Source organism: Telmatherina bonti (genome assembly GCF_933228915.1).
Source record: "Telmatherina bonti genome assembly, chromosome: 12".
Taxonomy (NCBI): domain Eukaryota; kingdom Metazoa; phylum Chordata; class Actinopteri; order Atheriniformes; family Telmatherinidae; genus Telmatherina; species Telmatherina bonti.
The window spans coordinates 30,560,558-30,581,376 of record NC_136610.1 but is presented as its reverse complement, the minus strand read 5'-3'; the positions used below and the strand labels follow the sequence as shown (position 1 = coordinate 30,581,376).

General features: G+C 43.2%; 1 protein-coding gene across 1 annotated transcript in view; it reads right to left on the bottom strand.

Annotated features, from left to right (window-relative positions):
* Window positions 1-20,819, bottom strand: part of unc5a (unc-5 netrin receptor A) — a gene marked incomplete at both ends in the record, with an annotated part of 146,068 nt that overhangs the window by 3,835 nt on the left and 121,414 nt on the right. The window contains 6 exons of the mRNA XM_079249520.1: window positions 576-725; window positions 7,658-7,891; window positions 10,086-10,254; window positions 10,717-10,804; window positions 15,469-15,768; window positions 16,497-16,724. Coding sequence (XP_079105646.1) covers window positions 576-725; window positions 7,658-7,891; window positions 10,086-10,254; window positions 10,717-10,804; window positions 15,469-15,768; window positions 16,497-16,724 — 1,169 coding nt within the window. The remainder of the gene's footprint in view (window positions 1-575; window positions 726-7,657; window positions 7,892-10,085; window positions 10,255-10,716; window positions 10,805-15,468; window positions 15,769-16,496; window positions 16,725-20,819) is intronic.

The following is a 20,819-nucleotide window of genomic DNA, read 5'->3' as shown; positions in this document are numbered from 1 at the left end:
ACCTTTGGGTATGTGCACGCAACTCTGCCTTAATATGTGCACGTACACACACAAACAAAACATGCAGTCTATACATGGACACCTAAGAAAAGGTTGCCATGGCCCCGGTAAACAACTTACAGCTTATTGGACAAAGGAGCGTTGCAGTAACAGACCGAAAAAAGACCCTTTGTGTTAATCTTTAAAGTGATCAACTGAAGCCGTAGCAAAACATGCTTAATTAAAACTCTGAGCCAACTAAAATAAACGCAGCTTTCCAGACAGGGTCGCGGACCGTGAGTCCTCATTAACAATAAAAAGGAGCCCCTGAAAAACTTTTAAATGATTTAACATGTGACCAACTTCTCTAAATTATTCAGCCATTTAATTTATCTGAATAGCTCATTTCTAATAACTTGAGACAGCGGGGATTTTAAATTGAGCATCTCAACAAATACATTAGAGGGCCCAATAACTGCTGGTGCACTAATTTGACAGATTCAGCCAGGCACTTGTATTACATGTCTGTGCGCCTGTTCTGATCTGGTGTGACTCCCTGCACCTGAAGCCCCCTCCCCAAGGGCCACCCAACACACCTGGTAGCCAGCTAGCAGCTTGCTCCTCCAGTGCGCCTGGGGCATGTCATGGATGGACAGGCGCAGGTTGTGGTAGCTGTCTTTGAAAAGCAGAACGTGAGGTTCGTCAATCAGCCGGCCCCCGAGCTGCCGCTCCATCTGCATCACCTCCTGAGGAGAGAGGAAGAGGCGGGGAGATGCGTCAGGGCTCAGAGGAAGTACATGCACCGTCACAGTCGTAAAGGGAGGGGAAAATGTGCACAGCGGTCTATAAATGTTACCTTTTTAACTGTTTGTGTTGTGCATCACACACGTACGAAACAACACCACTGAGGACAGGAATGTTTCAACACACACAAGATGAAGTAAAAAAGAAATTCATACAAACCTGCAACATCAAAATTTGGACTTTCTTGCACATACACACAAACAGGGACACAGACACAGCAATAGGATGGCGCGGGGGTGCACTATATCTCCGAATCAGTATATAGTGTCCCTGTATGGACCTGCAAAGGTCTGGTCCGACTCGTCTCCACTGAGCTTTTATGCCCCCATGAGGCTCATCCCTTGCCTCAGTGTGTGCAAGCCCAGCTTCCAGCAACTGCATTTGCATGCAAATGCTGCAGCCATCCCTGCTGACCGGCTACCTGGGCTGTGATGAAGTAACTGAACGAGCCATTAGTCAACTGCTCATTGTTCTCGCATGGCGAAACTCCTTAATTTCATTTTTGTTTTTGTGCCAGGAAAGATTTGTAAATGCATGCTTAATATTTTAATCTCTGTGGGACTTGCTCAGTGGACCATTTGTTGCCACCCAAATGACCATCTGGAATCGGATGATAATATCTGCCACATTTTTTTTCTGATTTATCAATTCGCTTTGAGCCGGATGCAAATCCTTTAAAAAAAAAAAGCAAAAAAAAAGCAGTTCTTTGGATAACGTTCACATGCGCTACCTCGCGCTCCAAACAGAAGAGCACATTACAAGACAGAAAACAGACCTCTGAAATTAGCAGTGACCGTAGAAATAAGATATGTTATTTTAATCTGTCTGAACAACATGGGAGCAGAAGGAAAAGCAGACAGCCAGAATACATCTCACAGTCTAGGAGCCATATCTTTAAAACAACAGCACCGAGAAGGGTGACACATGTATAGATGGCAGCCATATGTTGAGCGCTGCATGCCAGCATGGTTGCCCATGGTATGACTTCAGTAAAGATATATAATTAAGCAGGAGAATGGCTGTAAATTCTATGTGCACAACGCTGATTCAATTTTCTGCCCATTTTCCCCAGAAATGAGCTAGACTCCTTCCAATTATAACGGGAAGGAAGCTGTTAATTATCCATTTGGAATCTCTACCTGTGTTATTTGATGTGCACCCTCCTCCACTTGAATGAGCTCTTTTCTTTTTTTTTCCAGTTCATTCCGGAAATTGAATTTCCATGTTTACTCAACACATTGCAAATTTCCGCTTTTGCTACGTGCTCATCTTCCTGTTAACATGAATATTATGCCTCTCCTGATTATCTATCTCACTTCCTATATTTGCTTTGGTTAATTTATTCCACTTAAATGCCACATAACATTAAAAATTTAGAATCACTGCATTGGATGAAGCTACTTGGAATACACCGCCACACTAGAGGCTTGTGATGTTACCCAGCCCGGTTTCTTACAGAGGGAAGGTCAGACAGTGGGTGTGAATTAAAGCGTCAGGGTCTTATGAGTTAATAACAGAGTAGTGCCTTCCATGCAGAAAATACCCCTGCTATTATGTCTCTTACAGACACAAAAGCCACATTATGTGGGCTTTCAGGGAGGTTCATTTAAACAGTTCTTAAGCACAATTATTTGTTGGAGGTGATTAGCATTGCAAATTAGCTGGTGGACTTTGATCAGGTCTTTGACCTATAGACACAGATCTATAAGCGTGCTAGCAAGAGCAAGAGTGCAGAATGCCAATTATCTTATTATCAACATCTAGCTGCTACAATGAATACTAAGTGGCCCATCCAGCAGTGTGTCAGGTTCAAGCCTGACATGGCAGGATTACAGTCAGACAGGGTCTAGGACATGGTCCCTCTGCAACCCCACGACGACACTAAGCTCACAGAGGAAACAAACACAACACGAGACGCGATGCTTCCTCCCCTTGGAGGAGGAGAACACATCCCTGCTTTCAAAATGACATTGTGTCGCTTGCGTGTTGTTTGGTGTGTGTGACAAGAGCCTGCGAGTGTGTGTGCTGGTGTGTGTTTTTGTGCAGGATTTCAGCATATGTTCTGGACCGAGAGAATAATGGCCCTCTTTACGCCCCATTATCCTGTTAACAAATGACAGTGTGAATGAGCTAATAGATGAGAAGCTAAATTTGACCGTGTTATTTACTCTTTCTGAGGGGAAACAATGCAAGCTTTTGAATTAGTTTATCAAACAACATATTAATCATCTCAGAGCAACATTTCCTTTCCATTCATGTAAACACAAGAAGAGCTGATCTTCTTAAGGAACCTGAACTTGGGAGACATTAAGATGCGCGACATGAGCGAGAAGTTCAAGTACTGCTGGAGAAAAACCCCCTTTTGTTCTGTCGGAATTCGAGATAGCCTGTGGTGTGTGTGAAGACTGTGAATTTAGAGTCCGGCAGAGCCAAGACCACCCCCTGACATTCAATGAGGCTGGCTAAAGAGAGCGGGACGAAGCGGGATGAGTGAAAGGAGCAAGGAGGAGGCGAGAGGAGAGACAGAGGCAGCTTAACATTTGTGTCTCCAGGTCACTAAAGTGGCCAGCTTTAGCAGGAGAGATAACAGGATTACTGCAATCACAGCCACAGTTTTCTATGACTTCAACACCCTTTCCACCCCGCTCCTCACCCATCCCCTCATCCTCTTGGCATGGACCAGAGCTGGGACTGTGATGGACTGGGGCTGGGCTCCACTGGGAAACCAAGACACACTCATAGAGCTAATCTCCTCAGGCTGGTGCTGACAGAAAGAGGTTAGTGGCTGCACCAAACTCACTCTTGCAACAAAAACAGCCTGCTGTCAGGAAAAAAAAGCAACACAAGCTAAACAAATCAAAGCATTAGCCTAGGCCTGGATATTAAGAACTGGACAGCTGCAAAGCAGCAGACTTTCCTCAGAGCAAGGTCAAGAGCTTCCTCCTGGTCTTCTCTCGTATCAGCTTTGTGTATGGTAAACTGATGAACTTAACTAGCTCTGATGGGGATTATGAGCAGCGTTTGATCAGGTAATTAGTCAAGCTACATGCTGTCTGAAACATACAGACTGTAATTTTCTCATAAACTCCCCTTCACTATTAGCAATGTGGTGCCCTCATGTTTAAAAATGTGCATTCATGGGGACGATCCATTTTCAATGCTGCTCTTTTCAAGCAAATGCGTTTGTTTATAGAGAGTAGGCTGGCTATGTGGGCTCCATAAATCTGTGTATTTGTCAGCAGGATGTGACAGGCTTTTCCTCTCTGACTGAGAGTCTATCAGTCTGAGCTCCAGTGGCCGTGCCCGCTACAGTCAACTCTGATTAATAACTCCAAATAGAAGGGACTTGTCTGCTCAGTTATAAATGGGGACTGTGTATGCAAGGGAAAAAGACGCACATTCTCCCTGATAAATCACAGAGCAGGACCTGAGAAAACACAGCACACAGGAACACAGAAATATAATATGAAAGCAATTTCTCAGCTGGACTCAGTGATAAAGCTGACTGTCTTGTTTAACTTAATGCCACCAATTACCGAGCTGGGCTTCTCTGGTTTTTTCTTTTTTTTTTTCTTAGCTAGGATTTCTTGCCAGCAACTTTTCTGATGACAGGATCAGAAGAACTGTATGTGTTGCACTGTGCACATGCTGGCTTTCTGGTATCAGATAGCAAAAAAAAAGAAAAAAGTTTACGCTTCAGATGTAGCTGGCTGCTCCAGAAGTGGTGGAGAAATGCCATAGTGGGAGCACATAAACCGTTTATGAGCCATTTTAAGCGCAAAGAAGAATCATCTTATGAGGTCAAACTGTGCAAAAAGAATCCAGGAGCTACTATTTAATCAGCAAGACACCCAATTAAACACACATTTAACCCTGGAACATACATTTTTACAATCAGGAAACAAAGAGCCGGATCTATTGCCTTCTTTGCATGAATACTGATGAGGGACTCAATCTGCTGGGGGGCACAAAGGGAATAAACTTTTCATAGTTTCTGCAGATTATGAATTTGTTGCTTTTAAATGCCAATTTAGATACGCTAGAGAAATGTTTAAATACATTTAAAAGTCTGCATCTTTACACCGCTGCATACATATGAGCAGAAGCTAGCAGGAATAGCAGTTTAGAGGGAAAGCAGCTAATAAGAAAGTATAAAAAGATGTACAATATTCTCTGGGTTTCATTAGTATGTTTTAAAGAAAATGTGGAAATTATTCAGCGGATGGAGAGATAACACAGAGGTGCACTCACTACAGCCTTGTCACTTATATAGCTTAAAAAATAAATACAAATTTTAACCAGAAATTTATTGCAAAGTGCAGGAGCTTATAATAGCAAAATGTGAGTAAGTAACGGTCTCCTGCTCAATATGGAATAACTGACTCGTGCACCAACCTCTAAAAGATTAAGCTGGCAGATTGTGGGTGGTTTATAAATCAGTCTACTTTTTTTTTTTTTAACTGCACAACAACAACAACAACACTGGCCTCACAAAACACAGACATGTGGGTGTGTGGGAGGAACATCTGGTTATCAGTAAATACATCTTTTTTATTATCGTCCCCCTCGTTCAAATGTAGGTTTTTCCTCAGTAAACAAAACATCTTTTATTCCAAAACCTAAAAACATAAAACAAGAAGCACCGCTTTCCGGTTCCCGTGAAAACACCTTTTGTCGGCACCTTTCCAGTTAATTAGATGTCGTGATGGGTGTTGAAGACCTGGTTCACTGCAGGTGTTTCAGTCAGCTGCGAGATGGCAGAACATCAGTGATGATCTCCCACTGGTCGAGCTGGGAACAACCAAGTGCACAGTGAGAGTGCTACCGAACGGTGATTATGTCCCCCTCTGCCGCTGTGCCAGCCTTGGCTGGGCCAACCAAGAGTGGGACGCACATTAAATATTAACTTAATTGGTCCCGGCAGAGGCCGACGAACATATGCCAAACATCCGACAGAAATGTCACTGTTTCCCCAGAGCTCCTGTACACTTAGGATCAAAGACAATAACATTGGTTCTAATCTGCTGTAATAGGGAGATAAGAGATTCCATGGTACAGCATGGCATGCATGTTTCTGTGTGTGTGTGTGTTTCTATCTGCCGTCCTCTCTGATGGAGACTTGTCACAACAGACTGACAGCAATTAATGAAAAGAAAAGCTCAGCCTCCTTTTTGGTTTCTATTTTTCGTCCTGCTTCTGAACAAGCCCCCCCACCTACCCGCCCATCTTCCTTCAAAAGTAGAGTCTGTCTCGTTAAAAAAAGAAGTGCACTCCTTTCCTGAAAAATAAGGTGCACCAGCAGTAGATGCATTTGCCGTCATAAAATTCACATGTCCGGAAGGCTAGCTGTATATCAGTCCGGACGCAGCCGTTGCTACTCCACCACTGCTGCATACCACACTTAACTCTAATAGCAGCCACGCCGAAAGTCTAATCATAAATGGTGCCATTTTAAAGATAGTGATTAGTGATTAGGCCCAACCTCTCCAGGGAAGTTTAATCTCCACTCAAAGTAGTGAAAGCACTTGCTAAATGAACTGCTCCCTCCATTATAGCACCAAGTGTAGTGCGGAGTTAAGATTACTAAACAGTGACGGCCGTGTTTTAAATCACTCGCTAAAAACTACAAAACCCTGGAGATGCCGTGGCTTACCACAGGACCAGGTTGTGTGAGAGACGGGGAGCTAATGCACTCAAGGGCGTCGAGGGAGCCGGAGAGTATGGCGGCACGAGTGCTGGAGTCAACAAGCTCAGATTTCCTTTTTTTTTTTTTTTTACTGGCTAAGAAAGGCAGAGAACAGCAGCACAAGGACTAGCCAGGGAGCCCTTATTGTGCACTAAAGGCCTTCCTGCAGCCAACACACAGTGCACAAGGTCATTTAAACAGTGAAAACCCAGCAAAACAGCACCAGCTCAACTCATGATCTGAGTGCAAGTAAACATACAGGCTGAGGGGAACCGCCGTTTGTGCCTCATTTTTCTCACATATTATGTTTATTTATGTCGTACACCATGTCAGCCGGTAATTTCATGCAATGGTTGCGAGATAAAAGAAAAAGAGGCAGATCTGAGCCACAAAAAAAGACAAATGTACAATTCTGTAATTCCCACCAAACACCCAGCGCCTGTGCACAGTTTTCATCTCATCATCATCATCTCTTGTAATGTGAATGGGCTAATTTCAGTATGACCTCCCAGTGACTCCCATTGTTTATGTCCCACAGCCATCCATAGATTGTGTCTGTGGCGCACCTCTGCATGAGGAGGTCAGCCATTACAGCCAGCGAAAGTGGATTCCAGCGGGAAGTGGCCCTTCTGGCTGTGGGTGGTGTCGGAGGAAAGAGGAACAGCTTAAAGAGAGACAGAGAGGTGTGGAGAGCACGAGAGGGAGCACTGGGGGTTGCTGGGAAAAAGATTGGGACAGACTCTCCTTTTAATTCACTAATTAACCATGCAAATGAAATCTTAACAGGCTACTCAGAGGCAGTCCTCGAGGGAGGGAGCAAGGCATTAGCACTTGATTATACTCTGTCCACGTGGAGGGGGAAAAAAGGGAAGTGAAATATGCTGCCAAACAAAGTGATGCGGGAACTTCTTGCCCCACAGAAACCAAGCAGAACCTCAGATGGAATGAAAGGAATGACACTGTGACAGGGATGTTTCAGCAGAGGGGGGGGGGGGGGGGGGGGGGGGGGGGGGGGGGGGGGGGGGGACTCATCTTCCCTTGCAAATCACACACTCCTGAGTTCCCTATCCTGTTATCAAGCCTGCAGTGTTTTTCAATCTACCATGGCCATGTCGAAATCTGCCAGATAATGCTTTCAAATATGTTACTCTGGGCTGAAGTCGGTGCAATCATTTCACTGCAACCTACCTTAAAGACGTCCTGTGTGTCGTCCATGCAGTACACCCTCATGTTGTACTCCAGCGTGGAGCAGTACGCGTCCGAGAAGAGCACCAGCCGGAGGCGCTTGGCTGCGCCCATGTGGAGAGACTCTCCCACCAGGGCAAACGTACCCAGCTGCTCCGAGAAAAGCCTGCACGTCTCGGCCTCAAGCTGGCAGTAGTAAGGCTCCGACACCATCTCCTCCCCCATCAGCAGGACGTCCTGGAGGAGACGAGGGGTGGGGTTGGGGGGGGGGGTAGGAAAACACAAGGTGTGGATGGTAGGTCAAGCTCCCAATTTATGTAGCATTGAAGGGTAATGTGTTTGCCCGGGCGCATGATGTGTGGACGTGTAGCTGCGTGTTTGCAAAGGGCTTGATTGAAAAAGGGTGCAGTTGCAAGACTCCAAACGATTCTTTCTGCTGTGTGACAGGGAATTTAAGGGTCTTTAAAGGTAATGTTACACAAGTTTCGGGGCAACAGTTTAAATCAGAGAAAATGGGAACACTTTATTCTTGTTTCAAATTTCCTGTTCGCCACAGAACAGCTTACTACATAAAGCCACAGATTCACCTCGTACAAAGACACACATTCTATAGAATAGCATCAATTTACTTAATAATGCATGAATGAGGTACTCCATTGACATGAAAGGAGACTCGAATAGATTCCTGGCAAGAATAGATGGTTCTGGAAAAATAAAACACTGGAGGAGGAGTGATTATTGGATTATTGGGATTTCCAGAATTTTCTCGAGATTTGTCAAAAAAAAAAAGGTGAAAGCAACTTGACAATTTATGTTATAAACAATGATCTTACCTGAAATAAACAAGTGTGAAACAAACAACAACAAACTCTGCAGACAGTACAAGGAAAAAACTGATTTAAAAGTGTCGGAGAAACAACACCTTAAATTTCATGGCTTTCTTCTGCATCACAACGTCTATAATGAGGACAACAGAGATGTGAAAACAACCAGTCCCATCACCGCTCCGAACATGTTTCATCAGATAATTCCAACTGCTCTCTTGGCTAATTTGATAGAGACAAATTGGACCCAAGGTGACAAGATTTTCTGTAAAATCCCATCATGCCAGTTGACTGACTCTTCCCGTTAGCCAATCACGCTAAAGACAGTATTTTGCCTGCCAAATGCTCAGCGAGCCCCTCTAGGATCGATTCAACCAGACACCATCAACGTCAATGGAATTAGTATTGACACAATTCATTTGCCATGCAACCACAAAGCAGTCTCACTTCTTCATCATCGTAATATTTCTTCAGAGTGGAGCAGAGAGTGAGGCGGCTCAATTACGCCTCTCTGCGCTCCTTCTTTTCTTCATCTGCTTCTGGATGTCCTGTGCTTACTTGCACGTTCTCTTTTTACATCAACCTTTCTTGCAAAGTTTTACAGCGGATCTAAATGACTTACTTGTGCACCTTTCCTCTCCATCTGTCACCCCCCTCTCTCCTCCCACTTTGCTCATCTTTCCAGTCTTATTCGTTCACCCACCTGGCGTTTCCTTACCGTAGTGGCCACGCAGTCAGGTCGTTGGGCTATATTTGGTCCGGCTGATGATTAAAAGTGCTGGTCTAACCTCTGCCTCAGACAGGCCAATCCATCCCACAGACATCCCATCGCTGCCACACGGAGGGGAGGCTGAATAATTTATGTACAATATCGAACATGAAAGAAGACCTAGTAACACTCTAAAGCCCACCAGCACCCTTTCCAATCTCTCTGGATTATTGAGATGAGTATACTGCCTCCAAGCACATTTGTTTGTGTGTGAACAGGAAAAGGTTCTTCCCAACTCTTTGCTGCTGCAGCTCTGGCAGCTCTGGCTACTTTTGAGTTTCACGGGTAGAAAAACAAGGGAGGGGGAAATCTGTAATTGCAAGCAGCAGTCAAAAATGGTCAAGGAGCACTCAGAAAAGTACTTTGAGGATCAGTAATTTCATTCATTCATTCATTTTCCGAACCGCTTATTCCAATTCAGGGTCGCGGGGAAGCTGGAGCCTATCCCAGCTGGCTTTGGGCGACAGGCAGGGTACACCCTGGACAGCTCGCCAGTCCATCGCAGGGTGGATCAGTAATTTGCTTAGAGAATTTCTGTTTTGAGAAACACGTTGCCTAGCAACCCCCGAGCTGGAGAGCTTGTGCTACGAAGCTTTTGCTCCAGCCCAACGAGAAAACACCTGATGGTCAGTATAATTTAAACCCCGTTAGAGGAGAGCAGGACCAGATCTACCTGCGATATCCAGCAGTGAGCGAACTTTAGTGTCTATTCCGGTCACGCTCAGTAAAAAGTTGGTGCTTTTCACACAGTGAGTTCAGTAATACTTTACAGACTCGCTGTCTGGCATCTTTGTCTCTTTATAAAAAGATTTGTGCCGGACTTGTAGTGCGGTCTCACCTCCCAAGCGCCCTCGTAGTTCTGCTTCTTGAGGCGGATGGCCCAGTTATCGAGGCTTGCGTCAGAGCAGTGGTCCATGCTGAGGATAACTGGGCGGCTCAGGATCACCCCAGGAGGGCCACAACTCACAACGGGGCTCAAGAGGGTCTGGCAGCCGGACAGGGGTAACCTACAGCAGGAGAAAAGCTGAATGAATGCACATGAAGTTCTTATAGTCATTAAGCTGGAAGTGAGAATTTTATATGCGTCTTGAAAGCAGGATATGATACTGTCACCTCTGCAAATTATCCAGCAGCTGTAACAGAGAATAATTAAAGCCTGCTGGACTCATTGACTAGCTGGGCCAAGATGTGAAGAACGAGTAATGGTGTAACACTATCACAGCTCGCTGCAATGACTGTGCTTTGAGAGGATGAATGCAGCGAGCCAGATAAACAGTGCTTCCCAAACAATTCATTTAACTTAAATAGTGCCCATCCTGGTAAAAGGCTATGTTATTTATTTACATGCCTCCTCCGCTGTACTGGCACAGACTCTTAAGCCTTTCCTAATGGAACAGAAGAGCATCAAAACAAACAGCCTAGTAGCATTCAGGGAAGACTGCCAGTTAGACAGTGCTAAAGAGACCCACCTTAAATCTTCCTTCCTCTGAACAGTGAGATAAATCTCATAGATCTTTCCTCTGGGGATGGCCTCGGGAGGAATGAGGAGACTGATTCCTAATGCAAATAACGACAAAGGCAGGGAAAGGCAAGGGGGGGGGGGTAAGCAAAGACGAGGACAGACTCATTTGTTCTGACTGAACAACGCTTTTGTCGTCTCACAAAGGAAGCCGGCCTACTCAACAAAACTGTACGGCTGCAAAAAACAAACAAAAGAAAAACAGAAAAAGAAAAAAAAATCACAAATCTATTCTGAAGGTCAGAGGCAGCCTCCTTCAGGTGCAGTAGATGCAAATCTCTGCGCTGGCAGTGGCAGCACGCGTCGCCACCGTCAACAATTAGCTGAGACAAAGGCGCACGCTGCATCACAGTTTAAATGTCCTCCGTCTGCCACCAAGTAGATAATTGAGACCATGGAATAGACTACTCCAGGAAAATTTCCACTTCCCTAGGAGTGTGTAGGAATGCACGTCAGAGGCTCCAGAGAGCTGCTGAAGTAGTTTTAGTGTTTTGGCATTTAAGTTGTGATTCTCTTGCTAAAATGACCTCTTCTCGATGCTTTTGAAAATGTAGGCCAAATAGTGACTATGTGACACTATTTCAGCAGTGTCTTGGCTATAAACGGTGCCTGTTAACCATAATACAGTATCTGTTTGAAAAAGGCAAAGGTGCCTGAATGCTCACAGACTTGTCTGTATCTATAAAGCTTGGTTTTAATGTGCCTGCTCTGAGACTGTGATAAATGACAATGTAACTCCTTTGAGTGTTTTTCTTTTTTTTTTCTTCCCTTTCTGTGTCCCTAAGAGAAGATGGGTGTCTGTGCGTGGTGTAGTCAGCATGGCTTTGAGTTAATCCATGCATAAAATATCTGCAAGAGACATAGAATGAAAACACATACAGAGAGGAAGAGTGGTGGCAAAGAAAACTGGGGAGAAAAAAAACAAAACAAACCATCTTCACTAAGAAACTGCCGTGCTGCTAACGGCTAATCTGGACAGCCTGCAACGGGCCAAGTGGAGACACTGTCCTCCACAGTAATTACATAAGCTCTATACTTGGCTGCAGTAAAGATGAGAAGCTAAATGGGGGATTAATACTGGTGAACTTTTTCCTTTCTTATCTTTATCATTGCTTGTAGCAAACTAAGCTTCAATCTGAGTGTTTTCATTCTTCAGTAAATGTCTGTAGAACTCAGCTGACACTTGTGGACATTGACTATGATTTCAACCCGCTCTGTCATTAGTCAGGGGACTAATTGGAATAATTTGTTCAAGGTTTCATTCCAGGGATTCTTCAGAGTGCAGCGTATTTGGCACATGCTCATTTCATCTCATCCCATCTCATCACCGCACTGAGCATTCATTTTTAACTATTCATGCCGCGCCGTCTCGATGCCGGTTACTGACAAAGCGTTTCAGATGCAACATCCGCAAAAAAATCCTTCTCTGTGTGATTTTTGTGATGGTGACTTATAATATCTTGGAATTCCAGTTACACAGTTTGAGTTTTGAAGGGCACTTTAGATCTTAATGAGTTGGAAGAATGAAAAAAGATCCACAAGCTCATTAATCACCTCTCTAAACCAAACCTTTCATGCTTTATATGAAGTCCTATCTTGTCCTGCTTAAAGTAATTTATACTCAAGTTGAAAATATATCTTGTATCTGATTTGTATGAAGTCATGGAACACTTTTATGTGTGTGTTATCCTGTTGCAAACCTATCAAAAACCCCTTTATGCAGGACGTTTAAGGCTGAAGAAGGCAGAAAGGTTTTTATAGGACTCAGCTGCTTGTGATAAATTCCCCTTGTTAACATCCAGCCGGACACATTAAAAAAGGTGTAATAAAGCAAATATAAGAGTCTTGTTCTCACAGTATGTCTCAATATAGTAGGAGAAGGTAAATTGTTTGGATGGTACTTGGTTGGAGTGTGGAAGCAAACAGAACAGTCTACATAGGATTACGGAAACCTCTCTTTCATCACCCAACACAAGCTTATTATCTGTAGGAAGAAATGGTGAATGAATAAAATGACTTTGTCTCTGCTGTCCAGTTTATTTCACCAGAAAGCTTTTACCCCATTTTCATAAATCACATTCACATAAATCTCCCCCTTAAGTTGGATTCAGTTCTTATTACCAATGAGCAGAAAGCTGTAAAACTAAAATCATTTGGAGCTGGCAGGTAGCATGCTCGCCGCACAGTGTTGGTGGCTGCTACCCTACATAGACAATGCTGTACAGAGCCCCAGGGCAAAATCTAATTTCAGAAACTGACATGCTGCACTTCGCTGCGCCTTATACGTACAGTTGTAGTTATCTTGTCTGTTGTCACAAAGAACTCACAAAGAAATAATAACAGCAATGTATTGAGTGCTCCTCGATTTGACAGCAACTACATGTCAGGCCATAAATAATGATGGACAGGGTGGGAGAGCGTGAGCTTTTATCAGCCCAAATGAGCTGATATAAAAGCCCCCCTGGGGTCAATCGAAGTGTGGAGCGGACAAAACAACCGGACCGAGACTGGCTGGAAAGGAGGGTCTGCTTCTAATAGGACTCGAGCAGCTTTGTTTGATGGCGGGGAAGACAAGAGGATTTCTCTGATAGATGATCTTAGAATAAATCCAAAAGCTGAACTGAGGTTAAATCTGCTGATTTTATTCTTAAATATTGTTTGGTTCTTGACTTGTAGACGTGTACAGTCCACAATGTAAACGCAATATAAACTGTTACATATAAAAACATCAAGTCATATTTTGGCCATATTGCAGTATTTGGCATTTCCTAATTTGCTGATTCATTGTGCATCATTGCTTATAAAACCTAAAAACAGGGGTGTTTAAAGTCGGCCCTTGATGGCTGTTGTCCTTCAGGTTTTCAATGTATCCCTGCTCTAACACAGCTGACTCAAATTAAGTAGATTCAACAGCCTATGAAGTTCTGCACAATGAATTTGGGTGTGTTGCTGCAGGAAAACGTTGGAAACCTGCAGGACTGTGGCCCTCGAGGACCAAAGCTGGACACCCCTGCCTTAAAATAGGACTTATGCTATTATGCTATATGGCTAACGAAAACTTTGCCAGACATATGGCTCACATACAGGCCCACATTACTCAAATTTACACCCCATCCCCAAAACAAAAACAAAAAAAAAAAACTGTTTATCATATAGCCAATGTTATGTTTTAACCTCGCTTTGCTAAACCTACTGTTAATGCTACTCCTAAACAGCTGTTGCTTAAAACCGAAACACCAAATGATAAAACTAATATGGTTAAAAAAATTAGCTTTATAAAAAAAAAAAACCTTCCTTTTTGTGTGCTTTCAATTAAAAGTGAAATATACAAATAAAGAATTTAGAGATGTTTTCATTAATATTGATCCAAGTTAGAAAATAATTGCAAGCAAACATCAGGTTGTTTTTGTAAATTCAATCAGAAAATATCTTTTTGATTTCTCGCTTGGCTCTGAAAAACCAACATGATGAAGTCAAATAGTTAGACTTCACTCATTTTCATTGACAGTAAAATGAGATTATCAGATGGACATTTGTTTGAACCAACATGTTTTTTTAAAAGAATTTATTCAGCAGTATTTATTCACCAAGTCATGTTGTGTTTGTACCTTTTACCAGCCTGAACTTATTCTGTTTCTTATAACATGATGACTGAACACCCTTCTGATAGATAACACATCCTAAAAACCTTATTTTTCTAGTTGATGAATTGAATCAAGGTCAATTAATTTTTATAAATAAAAAAATGTGGCTTGAATGCATCAACATCTTATTCATCATTCACTATGAACTTAGAGTTTAAATATTCTCCTCTTGTTCTTTTTAAACTCTTAAACCTGTTGTTTGATGGCAAATCATTTGGAATCAAGTAGGCTTAATAAGTTATGATTCATTACTGGCAAAGGCTAAAAACGTTAATACAAAGTTAAACAGTTTGTTATCTGAAGGTTTGCAAAATCTCAGTGTTAAATGACTGGTGATAAGTCATTTCTGCAGTAATACATCTGTGTTGTTTCTGCATTGATCCTAGCATGCTGCCTTCACTGAAACTTCTGCTGATATCAGCTCAGCTGGTTGGTTCAGGCCTGCAGCTCACATCTACTCTCCCCCAAAAAAATCAGAAAACAGTTTTTTCCTCTCTATTAATTTTATGCACTTCTCCTATATTTCTTTTCTTTTTTTTGGTAAAGACATACCTTTTTTCCTGACTTTCCGTTTAATCCACATAGAAGCTACGTAACTCAGCTGCAAAACCTGGTGCAGGTGTGGACTAAACCATTAGCATCTTCTTAAAGGGGTGCGAAGGGTAACAGAGAACATCCTGTATCATTCCTGTTATTTTTATTTACCCTTATCCCTCACTGCTGGATGGTCAACTCCTGTGTGAGATTACACCGGAGCACAGACCTCTTCTGACTGGGTACAGGAGGTCTGAGGTCACCCATGCTGAATTTTCAGCAGGCATTCATTCAAGCAGCCTTATTATATGTTAACTGTAGCATCCCTAAGCTGCAATCGCAGCAAATACCTCTTCTTTGTTGTTCAGTCTTAATAGTAATGTTCCTTCATATCCTGACATAAAAACCAGTGAATATGTAGAAAAATCACACCAAACATTTTCACTTTTTTTCCCATTAAAATAGACTAAATAAGTTAACAGGTGTAACAGAATGAAACTTTAAAGGAGGGAAATAAAACCCACCTGTGTTGGGGATTGTCAGTCTCCCACCTAGGAAGTTGAAGGTCCCGTAGGATGTGTTGGCTACATCGCGGGGGAGTGTTTTAAAGTAGCTCTGAGTGGACAGCCTACTCACAAACTCAGCAGGGTCTGAGTTTAGCTTGCCGTTGTGCAGAGTGTGCGAGCCGTTTGGGAGCGGGTCCAGCAGAGGCCCGTTGGTTATTGAAAACTTCCCGGTGGCATCATGGCGAGAGCGCAGGGTGCCTTGGTAACTGGTGGTAGTGGTAGTCAGATCAGGCTGGATTGTGAGCAAGTGGGAGTTCTCTGTTTGAAGAATGAAAATGGATTCAGACAAAAGCAAATGTGAGAATCTCCATGAGTGACAGGTGGGTGGGTGGGTTGGGGGGGATGCTACATCACAGAGACAGACCTCACACTCTCTGAAGCTGTTGCAGCACACACAGAAAAGCGAAACAAACAGAAAGACACATGGTGCAGAAAACTGAACATTCAGGCGCACACACACTCCACGATACACAAACACAAATTGCAGTCAAAGCCAGTCGATTCCCGCCCTCCTCCCTCTCCCTCTCTATCACTGTCTGTCTTTTTAGCAACCACACAATCAATTCCAAACTGAACTCAGATGCAGCTTTGCATCTAAAACGAATAAAAGCTTTTTTTTTTTTTTTTTCTCCACGGTGAATCACAGGCACAGGAACCCAGTTCGCCATCTCCATCCACCTCAGACAGTTGCATTTCTATTACTCGTTGTTAAACCTCAGAGACACACAGGCAGTAAACAGAGCAGGTACATTTCCTGACAATGAGGTGGTAGCAAAACATTATGTGTCAGGCACGCAAATAAACACCTCTCACACATTCACACACATGCACCCATCATAAATATTTCCTGGACCACAAACCACTGTAAACACAGTCAAACCACTGCCACAAACACAAACAGGTTCTGCTGTCACATGTAGATGATTGCTGCAGAGTCACGGTGGCAAGACGGACAGATGAAGGCAGAACAAAGAATAGTGTCCTACTGCTGTGGGGAGGCCTGCGTGGCCGCGGTGCCCACACACCTGGCTTGCTGGGCTTGATGCCCATGGGCTGGAAGCCAGTGGTGAGGATGGAGGAGTCTGCCACGTCAGCATCTAGACCTTCCTTCTTGCGCCTGTAGACCAGGACGACCACGATGAGCAGCAGAGTCAGGCACAGGGCCACCGCCACCATGCCCACATAGAGCGCCACGTCCTCGGCTCCGCTCACGGCTGCAAAGAGAATGTCACATAAGTGATTTGTTTAATCAGCTCTGGTGATGTTTACTGGAACTTCACCAATATCTTCTATAAAAAAGATTGTAGCGGAGGACTTAACTTTTTAAAACCTGAGGTCCATAAAAAGGGTGCAAACACATGAGGCTGAACGGTGCCAAAATGGCCATTTTGGAGACTTTACCTGTGATGTCTCAATTTAAATTGAACTTCTGCTTCTCTTTATCAGAGTTGGTATTTGCAGAGATAATGTTGACATCTTGAATTAACATTTGACAGAGATGTAGAGCTTCACGTAGACCAGTCACAGTAACAAATTTTGCCATGCGATTAATTGTCTCAGAAATTATCGCGATAGACGATAATATTGAGCTAAGTGATTATTGTTGTCATTTTGTGATAGTTTTCAACTAAAATAATAATAATGCCATAATAATGCAAATACACCCTTTGAAAGACCAACTTAAAGTTGTGGGAATGCCGTTTGTAACATGTATGATCAACCAGGTAATTCCTACTGGCTGTGAAATGTTTGCAACATTTTTCAAAATGTCGCCTTTTTAACAATATTAAAAGGTAGCATGGCTTTACCAACCACGCTGTCCGAGTGCACACCATGTTGCACTGTCCTGTTTGTATTAATATGTCGCTTAAACACCCCGGTGATCGAGGACTTCGGGATGTTAAGGTCTTTTTTTTCCAGCTGGGAAAACTGCTGTTGATAATTGGTTTTTAAGTCCAGTGGAAGCTTGTTGTATTGCCATGTTTGGTTAATATGTCTTAAAACAAAACAAAAAAAAGACAAATGAAAATTATTGCGTCCGGCAAACTTATTGCGCACATTTTTTCTTATCCTGCAATTAATTGACTTATTGCGACAGGCGCAGCTACCAGAACAATTATTCCAAATATTCCCCCTGAAACTGTTGGCTTTGTTGAAAGTGTAATTTGCACTGTGTGTTTATTACTCTCTACCAGTAACACACACACATCTATTTACAAATCTTAACAATTCTTCTTTTTATTATGAAGTAGTCAGTCAGACTATAGGATTGCGAAAATACCATAATTTCATAATGGCTGAGAAATTTTCTAAAAGAAGCCTAAAAAGTAGGCGCAGGGTTCAAAAGGTTAAGCTGCAAATATTTTCTCCCTTATGTCCATTAACAGTGATGTTGATGATGATGATAATGATAATGATGATTATGTATTTCATGTTGATGTCTCATTGTATCATACATACCTCACTGGCTGCATTCTGTTGTCTGTTTATCTATTTTTGCTGGTTCTATTTCCATTTTGTTTTAATTGTCATATTTAACGTTTCTCTTGCAACATGGCTGTGCTTTTAACGTTTTATGCAAAACACTTGTTATCTTGCAGTTGTTTTGTACATGATGTGTTATACAAATAAACCTGCCTTCCCACGTATCTGATTACAGAAACATTTCTTGCTTTGTTAGCTACAGAGTCAAGAAAACCAAAATCAACCGTTAGATAAGAATGTCTATTTCTGAAGTCTGAGCCACCGAAAGCGAGTTTGGGTGGTAGACTTTCTATGGTACTTTACATCATTTCTGCACAGGATAAATATATCTAAGACCAGCATGTTGCTTCTCGCTATTGTCTTTTTCTTGCTTTGTAACACCCCCACGTGAAGCAGGAAAATCAAGCATTTACTTATGAAATTCTACCACCTCTTATTGAATGTCTCTCCTAAAAGCAAAGGACGATCTTCCTTCTAAAGTACAGTGTGAGGATCATAGCTAAGCCCAGAAAAACATCAATGCCTTTGTGAGCATGCGTGTGTGTGTGTGTTTTGCAGGAAAGAGGGATTTGCTACAAATGTCTCCCTGGACTGGTGGAATTTGGTGGCGGAGGTGGAGGATGCTCCTAAGGGCCTTTGTGGAGGGCCATTGTGCCCGGGAGCTACAGGGGCGTAGAGCTGTCAACTGAAAACATTCAAGGAGGGGACATATTGAGCAGCGTGGCTTTGAGGGACAGAGAACAACATCAGAGGTTAAAGTGCTGCAGGCTGCCGTGTGCTGACTTGACAACAAAAGGAAGAGACAGAAGCAGGAAGAGAAGAGCAAATGTACCAAAAAGGAAAATTAGAATTAAAAAGACAAAACGGGAAGGCGGAACGTGCCTGTGACTGACAGATTGTGTGCAATTTGCATTTAAGCAATAACATGCCCAAAAGATTCACGTCGAAATGAACCCGATTAACATTTGATTCATCGTAGTTTGATGAGTATTTGCAGAGTGTCATTTTTTTTCTCCCCTCTACTATTGTGTAATCCAGCTGCTTCGTTGAAGCTGCACTGAACTCTGGAAACATCTGCCACATTTTAACAGGTGTTAGCGAATCTGTGACACAGGAATGGCTCGATTTAAGCAGCTGAGAAGTACCAGGCAAATTTAATAAAGAGAGAGTCTCTGCCTCTGCATTATTCATATATATTCATCCTTTTGTTTCCCCTTGCTTTCTCCTTTTGCCTTGAAAACTCGGCTTGTTTCGTCAAAGCCGCCTGACTTCCCCAGTCTTTAAGAGAAACGCCAGAATCCATTTCATTGGTGATTATCTCAGTACAATCTGATACTTTAAGTAGAGGGATTATAAGCAGCTAACCTCCATTGCAGCTCTGCATAATGCCAGAGATCTCTTGACAAGAAATCAATTGTGAAGGACTGGCTGAAGATAAACAAGATTGTGTGTTTTTTTTTGTTTTTTTTTTTCCTTTTGTTGTTTTGTCTTCTAAGTGCATGTGCACAGATCGCACTTGTAGCGCGAAGAGTTCTGTGGACTAGATGCACGCTCCCAGCACCTTTCATATTGTCCATTTACATACATGTGTCTCTCCTCTGACTCTCCTCTCTGTCTCCTCCCCTCAGGGAAGCACAGAGGTGCTTAACTGCGAGCAGCCTGGTTAAACCTCCAATGAGCTCCAGAAAAAAGGAGGCTGGCTTGTGGAAGGCTGTAGCAGAACCTCTCGTTAAAGTTCCCAAATCCAATTGTCTTGGTGAGTCAAAGGCCAGATGACGTGGGGTATTTGGACAACTATCGCTGAGGCCTACAGAGAAATGTCCATCCACACAAAGAGACCAAACAACACCCGTCAGCGAAGAGAGGAGCTGCTTTTCCACTGATTGGACAAACACAGCCTTAGATTGGCTAGTTGCTGTTTACTTTCTAAGGACGCGCCAAAGACACGCGGATAACCTCGGATGCAGAGATCCAGCATCTCTTGGTCTTGCTCACCTCCCATTCTTGCACCTAGACAATAAAGTCAGTCAATCAAGCTGATCCCCTCCGCCAGTCTTTCTTTCCCCTCCCCCTCCCTCACCCCCTCCTCTGTTCTGACTGTAATCTCTGATGGCTTATCGGAGCATCACCGAGTGAAGTTTTATCTGACCCACCGGGTGTCACGGCGAAACGATCCCAATGCTCTCTGCAACTGCTCTCAGCTCCTCCTGGCCCCTCGCTCATTGATTTCCATGATGCCAGCCAATAATCGAAAGGACATCCATCACAGTTTAATTGACATAGCTAATCAGGTTTTATAATTGGATGGGCTCTACTTTAGTCCCTCTCCAACATGCTCTCTCTTTCGCACACACTCCATACCAATTTACCTCTCTTCCTCTCTGCCATCCGTCACTCCAACCTCCATTTCCACTTGACTTAATTGGAGGCAGAGAACTTTTGATTCTCTTTGTATGCGACCTCTCATCATGATTGACACCAACTTGTGGACCTATAGATGTGATGAGCTTTGTTTTTTTTTTTTTGCTGTTTTTTTTTTTTCTTTCCTGAGATGACCGGAGGCCAATCTCTGTTTGCTCCCCTTTCCCCGAGCTTTCACTTCATCTCTTCAGACTTGCTCCAGGGCTGGCTGGTTAGGGATCAGTTTCTGACTCGAGATGGGCCGGTATAATTTATCTCCTCTGAGGCAATGTATCAAGCTGCTGTTGAAGTTTGAACTCATGTTGTATTGACAGTCAGCACAATGTCCACACCTGATAGTCCCGTCTCTTCTTTAGCCGCTCCTTTCTCTCTGCTGCATTGATAAATAAGAGCTTTGGAGCCTC